The 25,774-nt window shown below is 46.8% G+C and overlaps 12 protein-coding genes across 12 annotated transcripts; 7 read left to right on the forward strand and 5 right to left on the reverse strand.

The window, feature by feature from the left end:
- Positions 1 to 249: 249 nt before the first annotated feature.
- Positions 250 to 3,210, reverse strand: FHL1 (Fhl1p; the record flags this gene model as incomplete). Its single annotated transcript, XM_024857125.1, has 1 exon — positions 250 to 3,210. The coding sequence occupies one exon, from the start codon at positions 3,208 to 3,210 to the stop codon at positions 250 to 252; it is 2,961 nt and encodes a 986-aa protein (XP_024715005.1).
- Positions 3,211 to 4,078: 868 nt separating this feature from the next.
- Positions 4,079 to 4,657, forward strand: C7M61_001727 (uncharacterized protein; the record flags this gene model as incomplete). Its single annotated transcript, XM_024857126.1, has 1 exon — positions 4,079 to 4,657. One exon carries the CDS (start codon positions 4,079 to 4,081, stop codon positions 4,655 to 4,657), a length of 579 nt encoding a protein of 192 aa, XP_024715006.1.
- Positions 4,658 to 5,604: 947 nt separating this feature from the next.
- Positions 5,605 to 9,696, forward strand: LTE1 (mitotic regulator; the record flags this gene model as incomplete). Its single annotated transcript, XM_024857127.1, has 1 exon — positions 5,605 to 9,696. One exon carries the CDS (start codon positions 5,605 to 5,607, stop codon positions 9,694 to 9,696), a length of 4,092 nt encoding a protein of 1,363 aa, XP_024715007.1.
- Positions 9,697 to 10,026: 330 nt separating this feature from the next.
- PEX22 (Pex22p) lies at positions 10,027 to 10,545 on the forward strand (the record flags this gene model as incomplete). The annotated part of the gene is made up of 1 exon (XM_024857128.1): positions 10,027 to 10,545. The coding sequence occupies one exon, from the start codon at positions 10,027 to 10,029 to the stop codon at positions 10,543 to 10,545; it is 519 nt and encodes a 172-aa protein (XP_024715008.1).
- Positions 10,546 to 10,635: 90 nt separating this feature from the next.
- SNZ1 (pyridoxine biosynthesis protein) lies at positions 10,636 to 11,514 on the reverse strand (the record flags this gene model as incomplete). Its single annotated transcript, XM_024857129.1, has 1 exon — positions 10,636 to 11,514. The coding sequence occupies one exon, from the start codon at positions 11,512 to 11,514 to the stop codon at positions 10,636 to 10,638; it is 879 nt and encodes a 292-aa protein (XP_024715009.1).
- Positions 11,515 to 12,075: 561 nt separating this feature from the next.
- Positions 12,076 to 12,807, forward strand: SNO1 (putative pyridoxal 5'-phosphate synthase; the record flags this gene model as incomplete). The annotated part of the gene is made up of 1 exon (XM_024857130.1): positions 12,076 to 12,807. The coding sequence occupies one exon, from the start codon at positions 12,076 to 12,078 to the stop codon at positions 12,805 to 12,807; it is 732 nt and encodes a 243-aa protein (XP_024715010.1).
- Positions 12,808 to 13,144: 337 nt separating this feature from the next.
- On the forward strand, positions 13,145 to 17,677 carry IML1 (Iml1p; the record flags this gene model as incomplete). Its single annotated transcript, XM_024857131.1, has 2 exons — positions 13,145 to 14,435; positions 14,481 to 17,677. 2 exons carry the CDS (start codon positions 13,145 to 13,147, stop codon positions 17,675 to 17,677), a joined length of 4,488 nt encoding a protein of 1,495 aa, XP_024715011.1.
- Positions 17,678 to 17,725: 48 nt separating this feature from the next.
- C7M61_001733 (uncharacterized protein) lies at positions 17,726 to 20,366 on the reverse strand (the record flags this gene model as incomplete). The annotated part of the gene is made up of 2 exons (XM_024857132.1): positions 17,726 to 18,828; positions 19,085 to 20,366. The coding sequence occupies 2 exons, from the start codon at positions 20,364 to 20,366 to the stop codon at positions 17,726 to 17,728; spliced, it is 2,385 nt and encodes a 794-aa protein (XP_024715012.1).
- Positions 20,367 to 20,482: 116 nt separating this feature from the next.
- On the reverse strand, positions 20,483 to 21,010 carry TOM20 (Tom20p; the record flags this gene model as incomplete). Its single annotated transcript, XM_024857133.1, has 1 exon — positions 20,483 to 21,010. One exon carries the CDS (start codon positions 21,008 to 21,010, stop codon positions 20,483 to 20,485), a length of 528 nt encoding a protein of 175 aa, XP_024715013.1.
- A 996-nt stretch (positions 21,011 to 22,006) lies between these two features.
- C7M61_001735 (uncharacterized protein) lies at positions 22,007 to 22,597 on the forward strand (the record flags this gene model as incomplete). The annotated part of the gene is made up of 1 exon (XM_024857134.1): positions 22,007 to 22,597. One exon carries the CDS (start codon positions 22,007 to 22,009, stop codon positions 22,595 to 22,597), a length of 591 nt encoding a protein of 196 aa, XP_024715014.1.
- Positions 22,598 to 22,695: 98 nt separating this feature from the next.
- On the reverse strand, positions 22,696 to 23,442 carry MGM101 (Mgm101p; the record flags this gene model as incomplete). Its single annotated transcript, XM_024857135.1, has 1 exon — positions 22,696 to 23,442. One exon carries the CDS (start codon positions 23,440 to 23,442, stop codon positions 22,696 to 22,698), a length of 747 nt encoding a protein of 248 aa, XP_024715015.1.
- A 906-nt stretch (positions 23,443 to 24,348) lies between these two features.
- C7M61_001737 (uncharacterized protein) lies at positions 24,349 to 25,158 on the forward strand (the record flags this gene model as incomplete). Its single annotated transcript, XM_024857136.1, has 1 exon — positions 24,349 to 25,158. One exon carries the CDS (start codon positions 24,349 to 24,351, stop codon positions 25,156 to 25,158), a length of 810 nt encoding a protein of 269 aa, XP_024715016.1.
- Positions 25,159 to 25,774: the final 616 nt, after the last annotated feature.

Below are 25,774 nucleotides of genomic sequence, written 5' to 3' on the forward strand. Positions count from 1 at the left end.
TGCTTTCGAAATGAGCTAGATCTGGGGTTTGGTGTAGTTGTTGCCACTCTCTTGAAGTGAGGTCAGATGCATGTGCAGGTCGCACCTAGTAGAAACACCTTGATAAGCCCTACTTGAGGAGGTTCTAGTCAAACTACGAATTTCTGAATCTTTCTTATAATTATTGTACAGATAATGGTCTTTTATCTCCTTCTATGATACTCTTTTGTTTTTGCTGTCTGCCTTTTCTTGTGTGACAATGGCTGCAAATTACTCAAGCTTGATCGACTTCAGCGGATCCTCCCCAGTCTCCTCGGCAGGTCTTTTTTCTTGTCTGGGTTTGTTGGACAAAAACAGAGGGCCCTTCAGCAACGCTCCAGGCTTGCTAGGGTTCTGTGGTCTTGCCATCCCGCTGAAGTGTGGACGACTCAATCCTCCTGAGTAACTCGGCTTGGGTGTGCCACCGGCTGGAGAATTAGGAGTTGCCGGTCTTGAAGCAGAGCTGGTGCTTTCTATAGATGCGGGAGGCTTTTGCACCAGACCAATGTTAGAAGCAGCAGGCGACGCTGTAGGCACAGGGGTAGACTCTTTGCTTGTGGGGTTGGACAGCTTACCTTCAACCTCTTTGATGGACTTGGTCAATGCAATGTCAAGAATCTTACTGACTTGCTGAGGTGCCTTTTCAACCAAGAAACTCAATGCATTATCGCCACAACCAGCTTTAGCACCAATGGTATTGACCTGTGCAATGGTAGTAGCCAATGCCTTGGTGATAATGTTCGTTGTAGTAGCAGTATTGTAGGAGAGTTTCCTGGCCTTGTACAAAGTGAAAAGCTCCTTCTGCAAATAGCCAAGAGACTTTTTCGTGTCTGCATTCATGGGCAACAGCTTCGAAACCAGGCCAGAATTCGTGTTTGCAGAAACTGCAGCTGCAGCTGCGGCAACGGGTTGAGGTGTGGGAGAGCTTCTTTCAGTCTTCACATCACTGGTGATGTTGGTCAGCGATGCACTGGCAGATCTATTAGCAGCAAGCTGATCTTTTATGCTGTTACTTTGTTCGGCTGAGTTCACAGTGGGTGAGAGACTCAGACGTGGCAAGTATGATGACTGATTCAAGGCGCCCGGCGAGTCTCGCTTGATCTCGCTGGCAAGTTCAGCAATGGACTTGGGCTTCTGTCCCGGTGCTCCATTTGGCATTGGTGGTGACAGATCACGGGACGTGGGATAGCGTGGCTGGCCAAAGGAAGACGCATATGGGGTCATGAATGGTCGACCCACAGCGCCATACTGAGGAGTCAGCTGTTTCAGACGAAGCTCTACTGCCTTCAAAGCAGCCTCCTTGGCCTTCGCCATCGCGACCTCTTGCTGTTTCTTTCTCACACGCTCTTTCTCCGCTAAGTAATCATCGTCGATCACCCACAAGTGTTCAGAATCAAGGCCCCCTTTAAACTCGCGTTTGAACATATTATGAGTCTTCAAATTATGGGTTATCATTGATTGCCAGCCATCAGGACAGTATTGGTAGTAAGGATAAAATTCCTTGATACCGTCACAAATCTCACTGAAAGTAAAACCTGATTTGCGAGAATTGGGTCCTCTCAACACACTGGTGATCATCGCCGTAATGCTAACCGTTGGCTTCGATTTATACTGGTCTGTAATATCTTTGTTGCCTTGTGACTTGGGCCTCTTGATGCTAGGCGCATCCTTCCGCCTGAGTGGGATCTTGGGCTTGTTCAGTGGTATATCCAATGTTTTGAAAACGCAGACAGGTGGTCTCTGAACGTTTCCCACACCTGTAGAAATCGCCTTGAACGGGATTGTAGCACTTTTCACTGGAACTGTACTGATCGTTTCCACTTCGACCTCTAGCTTCGGTGGTGGAGGCCTTGTTGGCATCATCATTGGGTGGTACATTGAATTCCTTGCCCCTGTAGGGTATCCAGCAGGAGATCCATATGGTGAATTGTAACCTTGTGGGTAAGCACCCGAATTTGGGTAGCCGTACATTGGACCCACGGGTTGTCTTCCATATGCCCTATTAGCAGGAGGTTGTATCTGAGCAGGTTTGCCCATGCGAGGACCAGCAGGACGGCCCATGAGCGGGGCGTTTTTATTATCTGCTGTATCAGTGGCGAGTGTTGTTCCGTGCCTGCCGTAAACACCCTGTTTGTTGTCAATGGCATCCTTTTCTGGATGCTGGCCGTCTATAAGTGGGGCCAAAGATGCAATCTCTTGGTCAAGGACGCTCATATCGACGTCAACGTCCTTTCGGTCCTTATCTTCGACACCAATTCCCTGCAGCAAATTGTGCTGTTTAACTAGCTCATCGAGCTCGTCTTCTTCTGCTTCAAGATTACCCAGCCTGAGGAGTTCATTGACCTCTTTATCAAACGGATCACTTTCGTCGTCATCCCCGATATCCTCAAGCTCTTTGAGGAGGGCAGTGATCTCGTCGTTAGTCGATGATGCAAGCGATTTGCGTCTAGCGTTAGAAAGCCTTCTGACTATGTCAGCTCTCAGGTTCCTGCGAGCCTTCTTCTGCTCGTCAGTGAGACTCTTTTTCCTATTAGGAGATGCAGGGTTCAGGTACAAGTTGGACCGTAGGTTGATGGCATCACTTGGGTTGAAGGGCTTGGCAGGTGTAGCATTTTTCTTTTCTGGAGGTTCGAGTGATGGTAGCACAAAGGTGAACGGAATATCACCAATTTGAATTTTCGTATTATCCACAAGCGGCACAGTTATGCCTGTTTCGACAAACTGGTCATCTACGAAAGCACCATTCCGGCCTAGAATGGAGATTTCAAATCTCTGCGTACCGAAGTTGTAAAATATCTTAGCATGCCGCCTGGAGATGGCCTTTTTTGAAGACAAGTGAACATCCACAGCGTGATGAGTAGGTGCAGCATCTTCGACAGCTTTTCTTCCTAGCACCACTTGAAGTGTCTGAACGAAAAAGGTGTAGTTTTCAAAATCGAGTCTTGCATAGGCTGAGATCTTCAGTGTCTCTAAATCCAGCTGTTCGATGGTCGAGCTGAGTGCCGCTTCAGATGTTACAAAATTCGGATTTTTTCGTAGTAGGTCATTGTTCACAAGCAGTTTTAGCTCTCCCAGAGGCGTAGGCAGATGAGACATCCGGGGAGTGGCATCGGAATCTAGCTGTTTCGTTGCAGGTAGCGTGGACCGCGGGCTTGTGGCAGAGTGGTCAGTGTGAGCTTGCCACGTGCTCATTTTGGAGTCTTGCAATCTTATATAATAGTCCTTGACAGTGAATGTTCTGTTTTAGGATTCAACAGTTAGCGATGGAACGTGGTATAAGGTGTATGTATGTTTTCTCGCTCATCTCAAGGTTCGTACAGGAGACTCATCTTGATCGATTTGGTTGAAGGTCTTCAATTCCGTGGTGTAGATTCAAAATGAGGAGCTTTTCATGTCAATCGAGATTACTTTAAAGTTGGGAACGACCTCATAATTGTAGTACAAAATTTTACTAGGTTTCACATTTTGAGTTCTTATTTTGTTCGAGATGAGGTGAGAGGGAAGAACAATGCGAACCTTGTACTAGGAAGATAAGGCGGAAGGCCCCACAAGATAAGAGAACAAAAAAACTTAAATATGTGCAAACAAGTAGGATTCTGAAATTGTAGTGTCAAATAAGCTATCCGATGGCTCCATTGTATTGAAGTTATATTTGGCTTGCGTGCGACAGATAAACGGCCCATAGGTGTGATGTAGGCAAACGAAGTCATGGAAGTTTCAATAAAGTTTCAAGAACGACCAGTTTTCGAGTCATTGAATGATAAGGTTGACCAGTGTTGGACCACTTGTTCATATTGCTAACCCAGAATCGCCTACAAGCGTGCAAGTAAATGGCTGCAAAACGATTGTTACAATCCATTAGGTTCAATTCAAAGAAATAAACCTCCTCTCTATAATTATGAAGACGTATTAAATCCAAGTAGCCCTTTTAAATATTCGAAAGTTCTATTCATATCAAGGTTTCTTATACAGCCTGTGGAGCTACCCTCCGATAGACCTGTACAGAAAAGTGATGAGTACCGAAGAGGTTCAAGATCTGATTTGATTGACCAATATCAAAATGGTACGTAAAGACGTTGAAACTTGTGATGTCATCCAGCAACTAACATTCAAGTCTATAAAAAAGAAAGCCGGACTTAGAGCCAAGTCGTCCAAGAGGACTTCGATTGCTAGTAAGATCAAGGAGTTCAAGGAGGAACAGGAACCTAAGAACGACTACGAAGAGAACCCTCTTCTCAAATTGCTGCAAACCACAAAGAAGGAGAAGCAGAAAAACAAGACCTCCGACTTTAACGAAAGGATCTTGGCGAAGACCACATTCAACCTTTCCGGTGGTATCTCCAAATCTGCAACTAGAAGAAGAAAGAGAAAGGCTAAGGAAAACCTCAAGCCCAAGATGGATGACTTGCTTCTGAGTCTTCCAACAGAAACGCTTAATCTTGTTGACGTTAAGCAAAGTTCTGGTTTCATTGCCGCAAAGAACAAGGATGCAAACAAGCCTAATCCTCAAAAGCAAGGCGGCCACGCAAAACTATTGCAGATGGAGAACAGACATTTCAATAAGGTGCTTACAGATAAGCAGTTCAAGGCTTCTCCATTCGATGCTTTGAAGCAGGCTATCCAGAACAATCAAAGGTGAGACACCGCCTGCTCACACGCATTAATGACAGATTGACCGAAATGCTGAGTTCGAATTTAATGCCGACAGCGGACACTCTCGACCACCAAGTCCATTTCTGACGTGAACCTTGAAAATGTTTTGCTTAGTTCACAACAGAATAAATTCTCTTCGAGACGAGCTCGCTGCACGAAGAAACCGAGAATGCATGGTTGGCCATTCCGTCAAGCTCTCGCCTAAGAACAGCCAGGAGAAATATCTTGCGTTGTCGATCGTTGCCCGTAGCAAAGCCCGTGGCTGCCGAACAATCTGCCATTAACTTTAAGCCGGTCATCAATCGTGGTCCGATTTGTTCTTGACCCCAAATCACCATGGCTACAGCTTACAACGTGGGCTTATCAGTGGCACCTCATGTGTCTTTGACCTCTCCTTCAACAGAGATTGCAATCTGGACCTTTACCTGCAAACATGAGACACCGTGGGCTTATTGTCGTCTAAGTTTATGTCAGAACCGCCCATGAATTTGTCGTTACACAATGGCAGTGGGTGGGCTCGCCAAAGTCAGCCCCAGACCAGCTCGCGCCCTGTGACCTGCCCTTGCCGCACATTCCCAGCGGCTGTTTGGCCCAATTGGGAAAGCGACGATTGAAATTGAATTACCTGGGCCTCGCAAAAACCTTAATGAAAGAAAATCCCCGATCAAATCCTAGTATCCCTCTTGTTGTCAAACTCTAACTTGTCATGCTTCGTCTGTATCCTGGTGCCTTTAGGCGGAAAAAGCGCGCCCCACCTCTGCGAGATGGTGTCTTTCTGCAGTGAAGTATAAACACACTGGCGTCTAGCAAAACAAAGTGCGATACAGAAAAAAAGCCGTCTCTGCGTAAACATAAACAACACAGCACTTGCTTGCAAATAGTGCCGCTCTCGAATTACCACTTTTTTCCACACCAGGGCCCCACGACACTGCCATGGGTGAAGCGCTCCTCCAATGGGACTGTGGCGAGCACAGCTTCAACTTGGACTCTGAGGATACCACCATGCCGAGGCTGGATCTCTTTGCCTACAACAACCATAACGAGAGCATTTTCGATGATTATCGATACTTCCCAGGACTCAAGCGGGATCATGAGTCGGTGGTGAAGTTTGACGCCAGCAATGACGAGTTTATCAACCACGCTACCCTCAAGGCGTTGGTGGTTCAGCTCACGTCTCCTGAGGTGATTGACTACAACCTAATCTGTGACTTCTTTTTGACCTACAGAACCTTCTCAGATAGCCATACCGTGCTCAATCTCTTGCTTACAAGGCTCATATGGTCTCTCCAATACATCAATTCCAAAACAGAGGACACCCAGCACATCGGTCAGCTTGTCTTGCTACGTACTTTTGTTGTGTTGAGACATTGGGTGTTGAACTACTTTCTTGACGACTTTGACGCTGATCCCAAGCTCGGTGACACCTTTGTGTTCTTCATGAACCAGATCACAAACGAGTCTGCTTTCGTCCGTGACGACATGGTTTTCGAGCGCAAGATCATTTCTGACTTGAAGACCCATTGGCTTTCCCAGGTTGAGGAATTCTACAACGCCGGCTTGTCTGACCAAAACGTGTTTGCAATGACCCTTCCCTTGCTCTCAGAGGTGGCTAACTTCAGGAAGTTGCCCAAGCTGAGCACGCAAACTTCGCTTCGTACAAACCCATCGTTTAGACGGTCGGCCATGCTCTCGCTTTACGACCAGCGAGCTCACTACAAATGTCTCATTCATGACGAGTCCACCACTAATGACGAAAACCCCCAGCTTTCCATTAATAATCTATTGTTCCAACACAAGTCGTCTAGATCTTCGTTGAACGACAAACTCTCAGAATTCCAAGGCAAGAACCGCAAGACGACTCGCAAGCCCTTGGCTCCTATTCAGCATCACAATAATCCCAAGCATAATTACAAGGGTCTCAAGGACTCTTCGTTGGCATTGAAAAAGACCTCAAACCCGTCCGCAGATGCAGACGACGCTGAGACGCCTTTCACATCCTCTGGCTTTTCCACTAATGGCCATGTTAAGCTCCCATCATCAAGAGTGTCCAACATTCTTCCGCCCACGCCGGTGAAGAAGATGGACATCACCTTGAAGCACACACCAACACGTTCAGATTCTAGAAGGAGGCCAAACTTTTCAGACGGCTCCATGTTTAATGAGATGGATAGAAAAACCTCCATCAAGAAATTCGTTGACGGATGGAAAAAGTCTTTTAACGAAACTAAAGCCGAGTCTCCATTCCTGAGCCCGAAGCCCTCTAACGCATCAACGTTCAAAACTAGCGTGCAATCTATGCCAGAGACGCTTCAAGTTGGAAACCGTGTGGATATCCTTAGTGCAAGAATTGTCGACGAGCTTGAATATCTCATTCACTACTACATTGCCGAGCAGAGCAACGCCATAACAGAGACCGAGGATAGAGATGACATAAGCCGATCTGAAATTAGATTTGACAGTCCGGCCAAGGAGTCATTTGTCGATGTGAATGTCGATGATGACAAGAGTAATAGATCACCAACGAAACCAGATGTGCAAGAGGATGTCACCAACGATGACATATCGATGCAAGATTTGCCCGACTTAAGTATCGACAGGATCGATAACTTTTTCAAAAGCAGCACTAGTCAAGGCGATAGGTTGTCCGAACAAAAGAATGATAGATCGAAAATAAGTTCTTTCTATGTTGGACAGAATGTGTCTGGAAGTTCGTCTTTTGGAAGAGTGGCCAGTCTCAATTGGAACGATGAAGGCAATCTTAACTTGGAACATTCTGAAGAGCTTGATGAATCCCTCACGAATGATGAAGTATTTAAAGAAGACGCCCTTCGAGCAGAACGAATGATCAAGTCGGGGACACAATATTTCGATGTTCCCAGCGATAATGAGAGCAACGACAAGTCAAACTCATCCATCTCGACTCCAAGTGATATCGCAAATTACAAAGACGAGGTAGTTGACTTAAATATTGCCATGAGTCCTCAATCCATGAAGAGGCAGGTGACAATGCAGCGTATCAACCGATGCGATTCCCTGGGAATTTCGATGGGCAAGCGCTATTCAATGATGCTGAGAAACTCCAGTGGGTCCATGCTTAAAAGAGAATCGATAAAATCATACCTCAGTTACGATTCAGCGTACTCGATCGCGGGTTCGGAAGTTAAGGCCGTGGAGGGTGGCAACTTGAAGAAGAAGCACGCCATTCAAGATTTGAGAAGACTCGCCCAGCATGATGGGAACGAAGCGGGCTTCATGGAGTCAAGCGAATTTCAGAATGGATCGCTTTCACAATGGAAAGGCACGAGATCAAGTCACTTTTCTTCCAGATCATCCATCAGAAAGAGTGTGAGGTTCAGTACCCTTTGTGCATTAACTGAGTTGCCCTTCAATCACTGCCGTGACAGCTATCAATCTGGCTCTTTGCTCGATAGAAACAGCCATTCAGGCAAACTGTCTGCCATCGATGATAGCTCAGTGTTCTCCATCGCTGCAAAGGAGAAGGTTGATCGCACTTCTAAGGCTGACCATAAGAGCGTCAGTGATGAATCCTCATCGAACTCTGTTGCAATTCCAGGGATCAGCAGCTACGTTTTAAAAGAACTCGCTGCCATTCCTGACGAGTCGTTCAATTCCGCTACCAACCCAATCCAGAACGCACTTTCTAAATTGGAAGGAAGGGTCAGACTCGTCAAATCAAAGTCTGGCTACACAATAGAAAGGAAAGACGGCGGGAAACACCAAAGCATAATAAGTACCCAACCTGCGGATGAGGGGACCCGAATCGAAACTTTTGAGGATGATAAGAGCATGGAAGAAGACGAGGAGGCTGAAGCAAACGACATTCATAACAACACAGAGGACATCTTGGCTGAGATTAACAATGCTGTGACTGAGGATGCAATTGAATACTCCTCAGATGTCGAGAAGGAGTTTAAGGAAAAGCCTCTTACCCCTATCAAGACAAGGGTTAGATCTGCGCTTAACATGCCATCTGCAACTCACAATATGAATACTTTCTTGATGAGCGGAACCAACAGTGAAAATGCAAGTCCATTTTCAGTTCTTTCGCCAAAAGCCGTTTTGGATCGCTATTGTCTTGGATCTGAGCACCTTACAATCCACAACGTCATGGAGCATTCCTCGCACGTTTCTTTTGTTCTAAGCTATGACTCCAAGTCCTTGGCTGAGCATTTCACTATGATTGAAAAGGATATGCTTCAAGATATCGATTGGAAGGAGCTCATCGAATTGAACTGGAACAAAGAGCTCACACCTGTCAACAGTTGGCTAGAGATCATTGTCAATGACAATTACTATACACAGAACAAGGGTGTGAATTTGGTGATTGCCCGTTTCAACTTGATGGTGAACTGGATCATATCTGAGATCTTGCTTACGAAGGCGGAGAGCGAGCGCATAGCCATCATGTCAAGATTTATTCATGTGGCACAACACTCGCAAATCACGCAGAACTTCTCCACATTGATGCAAATAATATTGGCTTTGACCAGCGAGAAGATAAGCAAGTTGAAGGAGACTTGGAAAAAGCTTCCACCCGGTGATCTCTTGACATTGAAGAATTTGGAAGAATTGACGTCGCCGCTCAAGAACTTCATCAATATTCGTCTTTGCACTAATCAGGTAAGGCCCTCAATTGGATGCATTCCGTTTGTCGGTCTTTACCTTTCGGACTTGATCTTTAATGCCGAGCGTCCTAAGTTTGTGAAGCGCCAACAAAAGCCTCTAGACCCACCAGCCAGGGGCGGGACAGCAAGTGCCTCCGAGAGGAGTGTCACGATAGGGGACTCGACCACGGGGCTGGACGCGGAATCGGAGTCTGAGAGGCTCATTAACTTTTCTAGATTCAGAACTTCGGTGCACATTGTCAAGTCACTCTCGCAAAGCATTGAGTGGTCGAGGAATTACGATTATCCTGTGGATGAGGAGTTGCTCCGCAAGTGTCTCTACATCAAGTCACTTGACGAAGAGGAGATGAACTACTGTGTGAAGAATGTGGTCACCTAATCGTTATCAGTAAATAGAACAATGCAGGTGAATACAGAGGAGGGGAGGAATCTTGTTGGGCGCACCCGAGGGTCCTTTGCGCACTTCCGAGGTCGGCGTCGAGGGTCCACCGAGGGTGTCCGAGGGTAGCAAGCCGCTCCAAGTCAGGGACCCTAGAGTGGTGAGGCAGTTCCGTTTGCCCCACAAGACCCGTGCACCACACTGTTCCGTATTCCGAGGGTGGAGCAGACACAGGTTAAATAGAAGACCAACAAACGTTCCCCACGCTCTATATAGCACGCTTTATCAAGTCTCGAGATCCGCTTCATCTCAATACCATCTTTTAGCAAAATGGGAAGAAAAAAATCACCAGCACTTTGGATCTCGGCTGTTGTCGCTACGTCGGTGGCAGCAGCTGGTTACGAGTTTTATAAGTACCTTACCAAGGACGAGGAGCAAACGATTAGTGCCTCCAAGTACACCAACAAGTCCATTGCATTGACGTTGCTGCATTCGGTGCTCAGCTCCGACTTGCCCCTAGAAGAAATCATCATGAACCTGCAAAACGTCACCTTCATTTTACCTCCACATCTCCTGGTTGACGACTTGGCCGGGAACATCGACACTCTGCAGAGCGGATTGTCCCAGACACTTCTCAACAACTACAAGCTACTCAGGTGCCTGAATTTGGACGGCTATTTCCACATGCTCAAGAACCTAAAGCCGGACACGCTAATTGTGTGTGCGGACGACTTGGGCATTCATGACAAGATGCCCAGGGACTTGCCCCGCTTTGTTCCTGAGGTTGTCACCTTGGATCAGAACAAGGAACGGGTTCTGTCGATCTTGACCAAGGTGTTCTTGAGGTAGCTTTTTTATTATATTACCAGCACAGCCGAGCCGGGGCCGGCCAGGTGCAAAATAGGTCACTATATTTCATTCATATACTAACGTAGCTAATTAACGGCCAGCCAATCTGTCCTTGTTGGCGATCTGGTCAATAGAAACACCGAACATCAACTCGCCCAAGTCAGTAGACACCTCCAACAACTTGGCTGGGTCGTTGTAGTGGGTCACAGCGTCCACAATGGCCTTGGCCAACTTCTCGGGGTTCTTGGACTTGAAGATACCAGAGCCCACGAAAACACCATCACAGCCCAATTGCATACACAAGGCAGCGTCAGAAGGTGTGGCAACACCACCAGCGGCAAAGTTCACCACTGGCAACTTACCCTCGGCCTCAATGAGCTGGTCCAAAAGCTTCTTTGGCACTCTGTACTCGTCAGCCAACTTCTGCAAAGCGTCCTGGTTGCCAGCCAAAGACAAGACGTGCTTGATCTGGCTGGTGACAATGCGGATATGCTTGATGGCCTCGGAAATGTCACCGGTACCAGCCTCACCCTTGGTTCTCAACATGGCAGCACCCTCGTTGACTCTTCTCAAGGCCTCACCGAGGTCCTTGGCACCACACACGAATGGAACCTTGTAGTCGTTCTTTGGGATGTGGTGGGACCAGTCGGCTGGGGTCAAGACCTCCGACTCGTCGATGTAGTCCACCTCCAAAGCCTGGAGGACCTGGGCCTCGACAATGTGACCAATACGGCACTTGGCCATCACTGGGATCGAGACGGACTCAATGATGGACTTGATCATCTTTGGGTCACTCATACGGCAAACCTGGCCGGAGTTTCTCATGTCAGCTGGGATTCTCTCCAACGCCATGACGGCACAAGCACCGGCCTTTTCGGCGATCTTGGCCTGCTCGGGCGTGACAACGTCCATAATAACACCGCCTTTAAGCATCTGGGCCAAACCGCCCTTCAAAACAGATTCAGACATGAGAAGAGTAAGTGGTAGGAAAAGAGTAGTGGGTGAAAAGTGTGGAAAATGACTAACGTTTTTTCATCAGAGTCAGCGCGCGGGTATGCGCATACATGGCGTTAGTCAAACGTGGGGCAGAACCCTGGAGTCCGAGAAGGCATTGGTGATGATATGCCCCGCAATGCTGGCCGAATTCTTTACAATTACAGTAATTGATCAACTTTTTGGTGAAAATAGGGCTGAAAACCCTCATTTTCCGTTGTCTTGGCAACCGGTTGGGCATTTCGATCCACCCAAGACCATCTGCTGAATAGCCGCTCTGCTCGCTCTTCCTTGCCGCGAGGGTACTTACGGCACTGGGGTAAAGACCCCTAACACGATTTCCCGGGGACCCGGGGTAAAACTCAAAAAAGGTTTTATGTAAAAAACCCGCTTGTGGTGATAAACGCCATTAGCGGCATACCCTCTTTTTTTCTATCGCCCCATTCCGTCTTGATCCGTTGACTCCGTCTGACTTTGTGAGCATTTTTCACTCGCACTGATAAGACTCACAACCATCTATTCTTCCTAGTTGACCTCATGACACAACAATTCACCGTGGGTGTGTTGGCCCTACAGGGAGCCTTTGCTGAACACTTGGCTCATTTGGCTCGTGCCGCTGCCGAGTCCCCCATCCTTCACAAACACACCTTCTCCTTCGTCGCTGTGAGAACCCCAGAGGAGCTCTCCAAGTGCCATGCTTTGGTCATCCCCGGAGGTGAGTCTACAGCAATGTCTTTGATTGCCGAAAGAACCAAGATGCTCGAGCCTCTTCGGCAGTTTGTCGCTGAAAAGCCTGTTTGGGGCACCTGTGCCGGTCTCATCTTCATGGCATCCTCCATCACCAACGCTAAACCTCACCAGCACGCCTTGGGTGGTCTTGCCGTTCAGGTAGCTCGTAACGCTTTCGGTAGACAGCTTGACTCGTTCCTGTGCGACAGCGACTTTTCAGCTTTTGCTCCGCTGCTCAAGTCCTTCAACACTGTCTTCATCAGGGCACCTGTGGTTTCTGCAGTGGCTGCCAAGGGTCAATGGAAGGAGGTTGGACCAGAGCTTGACCACAAGGCCTTGTTGGAAGCTGCCACAGTTGTCGAGGCTGAATGCACCAACGAGGCTCCAGTTGAGATCTTGCACGAGTTGGAGAACGGCTTGGTAGTAGCTGTGCGCCAGGGCAAGCATTTGGGCACTTCATTCCATCCTGAACTTGCAAACGATGCTCTGTTCCATGCTTGGTTCTTGGAGGAGTTTGTGGTTGGCGAGGTTCAGGCCTGAAGGAGGAACATTTAGACACATCGAGCGACAAAATATAGAAAGGCTCGAAAATAATGAATTACTAGAGTATAATGCTGTAGGAGATTGATTTATATTGATATCAATCCCTCATCAGATAAGCCCATTACTATGATGGCATTCTTATGATTTCCGCAGCAAGGCTGTCACATTATCATCACAATTATAGCAATCATGGCAATCAATTCAATGTGCTCTAAATCCAATTTTTTCACCCTCATCTTTAAACTTCATAGTTCTGCCTTTACAATGGCAGCTTGGTGATATATCGCTACTACTGCATCTGTTCTCACATAGATCAAGTACTCCATCTTCTGCTATGCAGCATGCCAGATGGACCAACGGCAGGGCTAAAACCCCGGTCAACGATAATGATGACCTCACAAAATATCTACGAAAGTCACCAGAGGTACCAATGGGCAGGCTTCAGCCTAAGGCTTCCACATTGACTGTGGGAAACATGTCTCTAAACACTCCAGGAAGCACCCTTACTGTGGGCAAGCACAAGGTCACTACATCTGCAGGTGTTCGGCATGGACACAACTTTCGAAGTTTTACTGACCCTGTTGCGTATAATAAGCAAAATGCTAGGAACATCAATTCCAGCCAGGCAAGTGCTAGCGCTCTGGTGGATGATACTACCCTGGACGACCCTATCCAGCTTACAGTGTGGTTTCACGAACCACGGTCCTATACGGAAGATGTTGTCATTGATGCATCTGCTGTGCCAGGTGTCAAGGAGGGTGGGATCTACTGCCTAGAGCCGGTACTCAAGGACGATCAGCGCAGAACAAAGTCCAGGCGGTTTGTTTTCACTGCTTTGAAAGAAAACATCATCAGAGATTCTAATGCAAAAGGGAAAAGCAATCTACAGATCTCGCTTCTATCCACCCCGCTTCAAAAGCTTCTAGATATCCCTCCTCGGTCTCCGGTGCTGCTACAACGTATCAGAGACATCTCTGAGGTGGAGCTAGACACAGTCGAAATATACCTTAAGGATGTCAATTTCCCTCGAGACTCGCAATGGGGGTTGGCTTCAGCTTTTGTTGGAAAATGCTGCTACATGGATCAGCGAGTACTCTACTTGGGCAATAGAGTGGGTCAGATACGACTGACATTCAAGGATGGAAAAAAGCTTTTCCGCGGTTACGTGGGTGAAAAGACAAACATAATCTTCCGTTCAGAAAGTGCCAAATTGGTGTTTCTTGTACAGATGTCCAGAGAAATGTGGCATTTCGAGGAGAACGGAGAGATAATGTTCCACAAACTTGTCAACACCCTCTTTCCTAAGATATTTAAGAAATGGCTTTCTGCTAGCTCCCACCATTCCATAACAATCGTGCTCTTTACAAGCATTGACCTCACACAAATACCTTGGATCTCATTGGGACCTGGCGAGCGTCCATCAAAGTCCCAGGAATACTATAGAGTAGTGGTTGACCAGGTAAGTGTATTTAGCTGGGACAAGATTATGGCCAGTTTGCGGTTGGAGTTTGCCAATTTCAAGCGTGATGTGTTGGTTCATCTTACCGACAACTACTACAAAATATCTGGTGAACCATGTCCTGCTGTCAAGGGCAACTTGTTAGAAGCCGTCAACTTGACTATCAGTCTCTTTTGTGACAGATTCAGGAATACAGATTTACGACACACAGTCAACCACATGATCGTCGTCACTCCAGGTACCGGTCTTTACGATGTCGATTACGATCTTATGCTCGAAACTTCGAAGAAGATGTTCAGCTTGGATTGTGCACTCGACATTGTATCCTTGAGTCAGCCTCCATTACACACTGTGCCATTGTTGAGATTTCGAGATACAAAAGGTCTTGTGGGCCATTGTGTTCCTAAATGGTGTGATATTTCTTTCTACACCGATACTGACGAATGGTCTTCCCAATGGATCCCTCGTTGCAAAATCTATGAGCTTCAGATGATGGGTGTGATGGAGAACGAGATTAACGAGATACTCATTGATCGGTTGACTCTTCGAAAAGAGATGCCTGTCGTTGAGGCAATGGACATTTACGACGACGACGCTTTCAAACCTATTTCAAGAAAGAGGACCATTCCGGTGAAGAAGACCAACTCAGGAAAAATTCTACTAGAGAAGAGAAGCACTGCCACGCTCTCTCTTATGGGTAAGTTCCCCTTGTCGACCATTAATATTCCACAACTTGCGCCAGAGACTGCCAAGTCCAACGTCTCAACAACTACATCGGCTGTCCATGGAACAGTTCTGAACATACCGTCTGATACCTCCGCATTGTCGACTTTGTACACCTTGAACCGTACCGTCGACGAGCCACAAAATCGTGGTACTCCTTTGGGAAGAGAAAGATCAACCACGCCATCTGAGGCAAGTATTTCGCTGGCAGTCAGAGTTCATCCTGCAAGAAGATTTGAACAGGTGATTCGACCCAAGATTCTCAAGCCGCCTGACAACAAGAAGCGTAAAAGCAAACGGAGCTCCAATGATGGTACATTGGAGAAAATAAGCAAAAGCAAAAAGGTTTCAACTGAGGAGAAGGAGCGAGAAGAACGTCTCAAAAATAATCCTTATTGGATGAAAATCTCCAATCCATCAAGAGAGTTGGCTTCAGAAAGTATTCGATGCAGCAGATGGGCTGATGTGTTCCCGCCTCAAATCAAGAGAAAACTTGTTAAATGGAGATCTCTAAAGGCCCCAGCAGCTCTTCCCATTGCAACAACCCTTTTTCCAACTGTGAAGGAGCTTGAAACTGAGTACACCTTTCAAATCTACGTGGTCTCCCTCAACTTCGAAAATAAGTTGGAGTTGCGGACTACTCATCAGCTTATGCGTGAGATGATTCGCTTGCGGCTTGCCACTGGTTTTCAAATATGTCAGGGCGAGAGTGTACGAAATGCAGAAGCTGAACGAAAGCCTAGCGGTAGCCCGGAGAGCTTAATCAAGTACATGCCGCAGGGTAACTGTACTGGTGCCCGCATATATTTGTCGTTGAATGATGAGATCCACAGGATATTTTGTGACTACAACGGTACATTGAACGTGCAATTATACCGAAGATCGCAGCCTCAAGAAGCCCCAAAGAACACATTTGGTCGCCAAAAACACGACGAAGCAAGCAAGCCTTTGATAAGAACAAGATATGCCGATGAGTATACCCCAACCGCGATCACAGCACAAGGAACGAAACCATATACCTACAATTGGAATCAGTTCGATCAACTTCTAGCCGGTTACGATGATGCAGTTGGTGAGACAAGAGAATTTCACAAGATGAAGTTTGTTGTCATGCCAGGAGATATGCCACAAAACGCACACCATATCGGCAATGATAGTCTCTCAGACGAGGAGATCAGAGTTGAAGGTTTGAGAAAGTTGATATCTGTGATTGAACGTGGGAGGTATGTTCGCCTGGACGAAAAGAAACCCAAAAAGAAAGAAGAAATCTTGCCTGAGATCAATTTCTACACGGGAAATCTCTTCGACTTCCTCAATGAACAAGCTGAAATATTCGCCAGCAGTGGTACACAGCCAACCAATTCCTTGATGGTATCTGACGCCAAATTCAATACCAATATTAAATTGAGCACACTTGCGGAACGACTTCAATCTCCTGGAGGTCTCAAGCTTGTGGACAGAACTTGGCATTTCAAGGTACATCCACTGTGTTTCTTGGGTCAAGAGCTTGTTTCGTGGCTCATTGAATTCTTCGACGACATAGACAATCGAGAGGAAGCCACAGCGTACGGACAGAAAATAATGGACGAGGGTCTCTTCACCCACGTCGAGAATCGCCATGGCTTCCTTGACGGGCACTACTTTTACGAGTTGACTGAAGGTTACGCGAAGCTGGCATCGAATAGCAAACAGAATTCAAGCGGCTGGTTCCGAAAGAAAGCTAGCATAGAAACAGACAAGGTGGATACCTCAGGTCAACAGAGTCCCAAACTCACAACTCAAGTCTCCAATACACTGGGTCACACTCGCAACAACTCAGACACAATATCGTCGTTGTCGGGTATTGAAAGCACATCAACATTCAGGAAGTTAATTCCACAGTTCACAAACAATGAGAGTGAAAACCTGTCGTTGACTGATTCTCAGAAGGCGAGAAAGCTTAACAAGTTCATGATCAGCAAACATGTAAGATATGATTGTGATCCACTCAAGAAGTCTTTCCGTTCGGAATTGTTGGACGTTCACTATGACATTGTGCATAATCCGGAGCATTGCTATCACATTCGAGTACAATGGTTGAATACGACAAACAAATTCATAGATGAGACTATTATAAGCTGGTCCAGGTTGTGCGAGCGTTACGGGTTGAAGCTAGTGGAAACACCTTGGAGGGAATTATGTACTCTTCCCAAGATGAATCCCTTCCACTCTTTTGTTGATCTCAAGCTTGTTGTCAACCCTGTCAATGATGCAGAATTCAATGAAACTCCGGAATTCTTGAACAACAGGTTTTATTACCATCTCTACCTTTTGAAAAAGGCCGGCTTTTTGCTTGACAACAGAGGTTCGAATTTCTTCCTGAGAGAAAATATCGAGATTCAGTACAGTTGGGGCTTACCATTATTCAAATACGCACAGTTTATCCACAAAACTGGTGCTTACATAGTTGAGTTGAGGGACTCTGGCGATTTCTTCATGGCACCTAACAACGTCCACATCCTCAGAGTGAACACATTGGTCAATGCCATCCCAGAACAGAACAATAATTTGAAAAACTACAGCTTCGATTCGCAAAAGGTCATGATGGATTTCCGTGAACTGTGCAAGGACGAGGAATACTTGCGAAACATCTTCAGAGAAGCTAAGAAAGGTGATCGTGAGGACTACGACTACAATATAGCATAGCAGACAAATAATGATGTCACGAAATCATAAAATTTAGCGTAGTAGCTTTTAGTTAGCGATTCTCTCGGCGATCTTGATGGCATCTGCCAAGACACCATGAGCAGTCACCTCAGCACCAGCACCGGCACCTTGGATGATCAATGGGTTGGGGTATCTCTCAGTCTTGATAGACACAACGTTGTCAGAGCCCTTCAAGGAAGCGAAAGGATGGTCGAAGTCGTACTTGGCAATTCCAACTGAGACCTTGTTGGCCTTGAAGTCAACCTGACCGACGTATCTCAAGACCTTGTTCTCAGCCAATGCGTCATCCTTACGCTTCTGGAAGTCGCTGTCGTACTCAGGCAACTTCTCCAAGAATTCAGCGCCTGTGGCCAAGGACTCCAAAGGCTGAGGAACCAAAGAATCAACAGCAAATGAAGTTGGCGACTCAACCTCGAAGCCAGCAATACGGGCCAAGATGGTAACCTTTCTGGCGAAGTCCATACCGTTCAAGTCATCTCTTGGATCAGGTTCAAGGTAGCCCAAGTCCTTGGCAACCTTTACGACATCAGAAAACTTCTTGTCAGACTTCTCGCTGGTAGAAAGAGTGTTGAAGACGTAAGATAAGGAGCCAGACAAGATACCCTCGATCTTCTCAACCTTGTCGCCGGTGAGGACCAAGTCTCTCAATGGACCAATGATTGGCAAACCAGCGCCAACTGTGGCTTCATGATAAACCAAGCCACCGTTAGGAGCAGCAGACTTGTTGAAGATGTCGTTCCAGGTAGCCAAGTCAGAAGAGAAGGCCTTCTTGTTAGGAGTAGCGATGGAAATACCTGCCTCGACAAACTTGGGGTAGTAGTCGGCGAGGGTGGTGTTGGAAGTGTTGTCAACCAAGATGGTGGGTTTCTTAGCAGCAGCCAAGAAGGAAGTCAATTCGTCCAAAGGCAAGACAGGCTGGGCTGGGGAAGTTTTGTAGGACTTCAAATCGACGGATTGGTAGTCCTTGGAGAAGATAGCCTCCTTGGAAGATCTAGCCAAGTAGACAACATTAAGGGCAACAGGGGCCTTCAAGTTGGCCAATTGGTTGATGAAAGCGGAACCGACAACACCGGCACCGATGATAGCGACGTTAACAGATTTGGTCATTCTGGTGGTTATCTCAGTAGACCCTGGCTTTGAGGCAGTGGAAAATATTGTGTCTGCGCACGTGAGCCGGATCCAGTTTTCCACCAGATCTGGCCGATCAAATCAAAGTAACTATAAGAATTGCCGAGAGAAGGCCGATAAGAAGCGAGGCCTGTTTTTTAGCTCCTCCATTTTTTTCTGGCTTGGTGTCGGTGCCATTTTTGATATACTGACGATTCGTTAATGGCTGCGGAAAAAGTTCATACTGCGCGAGTCGCTTAAAGTCCCACTCAATGGTACTTTCTGTCTTGTAGCACCAAAAAATCCAGCCATTGGCCTTCGCCTCGTACTGGTCTAGCTGGATTTCGATAAACTTTCTCGTATCTCTCTTGTGCTTTTTCGTCCATTTTTGGTAGTTGTTGATGTTCAGACAGTCCACATCCTTCAGCTTTATAGGGTCGTTGTCATAAGGCGAGGTACCCTCCCATCTTGTACCCCAGTTCACACTGTTAAGCCAGGGAGTGCAATCAGTCAATGCAGCAGACCACTCGCCCACAACAGCAGGATGGTATTTGAGCTCTTTTTCGATTCCTGAAGCATAGTTCTTGATATTGTCAATATGCTCTGCGATAGAGGAATTGAGCTGCCCCACACCAAACACTTCGTAGTGATGGTGATCTATAAGAATATTGTAATTTCGTGTGATAGAATCAGTGTTCGAGTTGTTGTTTCTGAAGTGGTTCCAATAGCCTGCTTCCTGGAAGGCGTCATGAAACACGATGGTATTATTAGTATCTTGGATCTCTCTGGCATCAATGTATGCTTGATTGTAGAAGTCCTTGAGCTTCAGCATCGATAATTTTGGGCCCATCGGCTCATTAAGAACCTCAATTCCAAGAATTGTGTCGTTGTACTTCTCGCTGAACTCAGCACTGCCGTATTTGGCATAAATCTCTTGCAACACCAGCCTTGTCAAATTCACATACTTTGTCTTGTCCTGCCAACCGGGCTCGTTGGCACGAAACAAGCCAGAATTATCGAATCCATTTTGGGAATTGGGAGCTCCATGTAAATCAATCCAAACTTTTAGATCGTGGTTGGAAGCCCACTCTATAGCTTTGTCTAGATACTCCTGCGCTCCTTGAACATACGGATCACCATCAAGGGTCTGGAAAGACCAGTACCCGACAGGTATTCTGACCATATTGAGGCCATAATTCTTGATGTCCTCGAAATCCAGTTCGTTGTAGAAGGTGTCCCAATGCTCCTTGAGCCGAGCCGAGGCTTCCTCAGATCCAAGCTCTTTGCAGAAATGGTACTCATCCTTCGGAATATCGGAGGAATTTCGAGACGTCTCGTTGAATGGTAGAAAAAGCGAAGGCGTGATATACGGCTCTAGGACAAGCCAGCCGCCCAAAGCCACCCCACGGTAAACAAAATCATCAGATGATATGGTATTGGTGTAGTTGTAGTAAGTCGCATTAGTGTGGTTCAGATATCCAAAACTCGAGGAATTGTTGAAATATTCCAAAGCCGATACCACACAAAAGTTAAGAAGAATTAGCGAAAGACTTACATACATCGGTCGGATGATGTTTTAGTGGTAGCTGCGACCGCGTAAGTACTGGGCTGAGTATCTACACCTCGGTGCCTCATTACAGTCTTTATCAGTATATACAATACAAAGCTTAAATCAGCTTAGTCCAAGTCGGATTGTGGTTTGGGGATGTCGTCAGCCTGGGCCTCGGTGCCGAGGGCGTCAGAGAGCTTATCAACAGTGGCTGGGTTCTGGATCTTGATCATACGCTCAATGATCTCAAACACATTCTCAGGAACGGAGTTCTTGTAAACACCGAGCACGTCGGTGGGGTTTGGGTAAACAGCCAAGGCCTTGTAGAAGCACATAGCGGCCTCGAGCTCCAGGCTTGGATCAGGCGAAAGACGCTCACCCATGGAGATCTGTTCCAAGAAGTACAGCTCCTTTTGCTGAACGTCGGATGGAGGTGGGTTGGCAACAAGGTTCTTGATGAGGTACTCCTTGATGACCTTGGTCTTGACGGTGTCGGCGATCTTAGTAGCGATCTCCTTCTCCTTCTCCATCTTGGCGGCTCTCTTCTTCAAGGACTTTCTGAATTTGGGGTCGTTTCTACGGGTGTAGTCGAAGTACACAGCGTAGGCCACGAGACCGGCGGCAGCCACGGAAATGAACGTCAAAGGTCTGTTCATAATATAACAATCAGTGCTTTAGTGGAAGAAACTCAGAGTTCACCGATTCGAAAATTTTTTGAGGTACACTTTTTAGTGTGTGCGCACCAGGCAGCAAGGCCAGTAGGATATGTAGGGGTGTCCTGGTGGGATTTTGGAGAGGAGTACTCAATTATTATTTCTCTGCTAATTGAAGATGTTTGACATTTTTGTTTGATTTCGAGGATGGGCTGCCTGAATAGCATGCTGATCTGCGAGGTCCCAGAAAATGGGACGTTTATCGTGAAGGCTTCAACATACTCTGGTTGCAAATCAATTCTATGGTTAGCAAGCTGTTCGTGATTTCAAGTCTTCTTTAATGGAACAATACAATTCACCTTTCTGTTTGAGATTCACATCTTCTCTTCACATAATCCTGATAGGAAATACTCATGCGGGTCTGCCCTGAAAGCACAATGCACCATTCACTATTCTCAGCCAATATTCTACAGAAATATTTTGCTTTATTCTTAATCATGTGAAAGCAGGATCATTAAAATCTGGCAGATAGAGGAGACGTTGGCCAGAATCAACTCTGTCAATCACTTCGAGGAAAGCACTATTTCGCAGCCATTTCTGCGACTCTGTCTCAACTCAACCATTGACACTCAGGGAACGAGCAAAATGCCAAGGGGGATTTTTAGTGTGAATGATGCTTAGTGAATGCATCCTGGGGAGTTAGAAAGAGGACTTATTTGAAACCTCCAACATGCAACGTGAATCTCTCAGTAACTATGATAAACAATACATGATACCATTCAGACCTTGACTTCAATTGCAAAGGATGTTCCGCAGAGCCATTACTTTAAATGATCAAAAACTCTCAAATCCACTAAACGATGGCTCTCTTTTGAATGTCTTGTGGCTATCATTAGTTCCAATATGGTGAAGCGTGCACACAGACCTACAACTTACGCTCGCTTTTTTTCCCATCGAATTGATTGGCCTATAACCAGAACACTCCCTTTCCCTTGCAGAATGTCTGAAGAAGAAAAGAGAGTCTTCCCTGACTCCAGATTCAAGTTGCCTTCTGGCCTTGTCAACTTCACCAATGCCGCTGGCTACCCAAAATGGGAGCCTGTTGACACCAGAAAGGAGACTCTTCAAGTGTTTAGATTATCCTTCTACACCACCGTCGGTGCTTACGCCTGGTTGTACTTGTGGAAAAGAACCACTTTCAAGATTGGCTTGCCTTTGGCTGTGTCTGGTTTCGCCACTGTGGCCACTGCCACCAAGGGCATTGTTACCAACTTGAGACAGAAGAACGATGGCTGGAACACTTTCTGGGCCGTTGGTGCCGGTAACTTGGCCTGTTTGACCGTTGGTTTCAAGAGCATGCCAGTGAAGCACAAGGTTATGGCTGGTATCGCTGGTGCTGCCATCATCGCCGCCGTTGACCACATTTCCTGGTCTCAGTCTCCTAGCTTTGCTGGAAGAGACACAAAGTACGCTGAAGCCAACACCGGCGAACAGCTTCCTCAACAACAGTTCTGGGACGTCTGGAAGAGAAGACCTTTGTCGCAAACTGTGGAGGCTTTGGGTGAAGGAAGAGGTATTTTCAAGCAGTAGAGAGGTTAGCATCAAGGTGTCGCTGGAATTACAATGTTCTGCGGGGCCGTAATATACATTAGGAACGAAACTATTTACAGTAGCGAATGTTGGTGCAGTTAGCATGCTTTGTAGGGATAATCGAAGCTGTTGGTCTTGAGCTTCCACAACTTCTTCTTCTTCTTCGTGACGACATGCTCGGCGAATGCCTCGTCACAGTACTTCTTTTTCCATTTGCGAATGAAGGATGGGTCCCATAATTCACTGGCAATACCCAAATCCTTGCAACACCTCATTAAGGCATTACTCTTACACCCCTCAAGCGCAGTTGTGAGCTTCTCTTCACCACCAAAATAGTCTTGTTCACCTCTTGCTACTGAGACTAATCTGCCCTCACAGATCAAGGCGTACTCTCTGCTGACCTGCTTCGGAGTTATGTATGTCTCGGTTCTGGGTGCAAGTCCCCAACCACCGGGACCAAACGCTTTGTTCAAAATCCTTCTGTATTTAATCTCAGGCAAATATAGGAGTCCATCTGGTTTGATTTCGATATCTTCGTCCTCGATAGGAGCAAGTAAAATGTCGTTTGTCTGTTTGGAGAAGGATGCCTGTCCCAAACCATGGAACGAGTCAGACCAATCGATGTGGCCATTTTGGTTCGTCGAAACTCCGCCAATTGGGCTATCGTGGAAGGCAAAGGCTCCTGTAGACTTTGATGTATCGTTATTCTCCTCGGAAGCTTCACTTTTGGCATCGGTTGAAACTGTTTTTTTGACAGGCAGGACTTTACGAACCATGTTGAAGTTTCTGGTTACCACCTGCAGCAGCCTTATGCCACGGAGAAGGTATCTGTTGGAGGCAAACATGGCTGACTTTGTTACAATGATGGCGTATCTAATGTTGTGGGCTTGATATGGCTGGTACACAAGGTGCAGGAACTTCAGCACGTGTAAAGCACATGACCAAAGTTTCAAAGACCATCTTCTTTTGCTAGAAGCCCTTCCCTTTTTTAGTGGCTGACGGAATTAGCGCACTACTCGCTACTCACAAACACCCTTCGGCAACGTGCTCGCGGCTCGTATATATGCTAAATTTCTTCGGTGCACATGGCTTTCTGGGCAATATATCCAATTGCCACAGAAAACTGCACAAAGACAACCTACTACCACCATCGAACCGGAAAGCTGTCATATATTCCCACAACAAAACATAAAGCTCCGATGCACCGACGCGGGCTGTGGTGATTTCCGCCGCAGAAAGCAACATCACATAACCAGACAAGAAGAAATCCTATTGAACGTGTCAAGCACGTAGGTTAGCTTGCATCAACAATGCGACACGCTAGTGAGCATTTCGCAGCCATGGTTCTGCTACATTAGTGCACCAAATGTGAGAGGATAGCATACGGCTGAGTAGCCAAAAAAAACCACACAAAGCATAATTTCTACCCATTTTCATTTTGCTGGAAATAACTTAGACATTCCAAAATTGCTGCTTTGCTACCCAGGGAGGCACAGTTGGCCAAGCTGGTCAAGAAATTACGCACAGGCCAAGGTCGCAACAAGGCAGGAAAGATACAGGGCACGGTTGCACCAACATTGTCTTGTTGAGCCCAAGCTTTTTAAAAGCACACACAAGACATGCCTGTCTCACTGGGGAAGCGAGGACCTAGGATACTCCTTTCGATGTTCTTGGCGCCGTAATTCTTTATTAAGCACCCGTTCGCTCGTGGTGTTGTTCTGGTAGCACCCGGTCTTTTTGCAACCATTTCCATGAGATACACTCGTTTCTTGCTAGCGCTACTTCTGGCGAGCTTTGCTGCCGCCGACGTGGATATCCAAAAGCCCGAGTCTGGCCAAACCTTCGATGCTTCCAGCGGCCTGGTCACGGTCGACATCGAGTGGGAGGACGATGTTGAAGGGTTTGACTTCTCAGATCTAGACAACGCCAACCACTACGATATTGTCCTCATGACGGGAAATAACGAAAACATAGGCACAGTCACGCAGGTTGGTACACGTATCTCCAACACCGACCGTTCGTTTGCTGCCGAAATCGAAAACGACGTTGGGCCCAACGGATACTACTTCTTCCAGATCTACACCCAGTTCCCTAATGAGGGCTACACCATCCACTACACCAACCGGTTCCGACTCACAGGCATGGATGGAGGAACGCTGTCGTTCACGTACGCCAACTCCCTTTTCTCATACACGGGCGAACAGCCCTCGCCTCAGTGGAACGCTGGTGGTACCGCCTTGAAGGTTGAGACTGAGTCCTTCTCGCTCACATACACAGCACAGTCTGGGTGGGTCAGATACGCTCCCATGCAGCCCAACCCAACGAGTGCCGTGACACAAACAACATACAACTCGAGACACGCAACGTCCGACTACACGGCGTACTCGACCATCAGTCATTTCCCGGACGCCTGGACCACCACCACGGCTTCTAGAACATACACCATCAACTCGAGAGAAAACACCCAGCCCATCAATACCTTTCCTACGTACTGGTACCCTGCATCTTCAAGAATCCGTCTGGCTACGCTTTCCGATGCCCGGAGAAAGAGGTGGTTGTAAGGAGTTGGACTGAAGAGGCTGGGCTGAGGATGTTGTGGTGAGAAAACATTGGCAGAGATAAAAATAGAAGTTCCTGAAAACACGTCCCGCCATAAACAGCGTTCAAAAATTTATCGAAAAGAAATACCTCCAGATCCCTGGTGTCTCAGGTTTTTTACGTTTTTGGCTTTACCCTTTTGCTAGTGCCGGAGATCCTGTTCCTTTTGCGGTAGCAACTCACTGGACTTGGCACTATTGAATTTGCACCCAGTGCGCAACACAGCCAATAACGTCGGGTGAGTCCATTTTGAAACTCAAAAAGTGGACAGAATTTTATGATTTTTTTTTGAAATGACAACTATAAAAAGTCCTTCCCCACAAAGCACTCTGCCATTTGGATCTCAGTCTCCTAGCATTTAGCACAGCCGGCGTCTCAATCACGGCCGCGCTTTTCTGTTGCCTAACAAAAACAGCTGGAGCAGGGTAAAAAAAAAAAAAAAAAAAAGACTCGCGAGTATATGCCTGAGAAGCCTGCCTGACACAGCCTTTTTTTCGTGGCTTCTTTGTTTCTTGCCCAAGCAAACTCTTGTCTTTCACGTCAACCAAGTGACGTTTCTTGTTGAATTTTTGGCACTTT

Source organism: Candidozyma pseudohaemuli, assembly GCF_003013735.1.
Source record: "Candidozyma pseudohaemuli strain B12108 chromosome Unknown scaffold00002, whole genome shotgun sequence".
Taxonomy (NCBI): domain Eukaryota; kingdom Fungi; phylum Ascomycota; class Pichiomycetes; order Serinales; family Metschnikowiaceae; genus Candidozyma; species Candidozyma pseudohaemuli.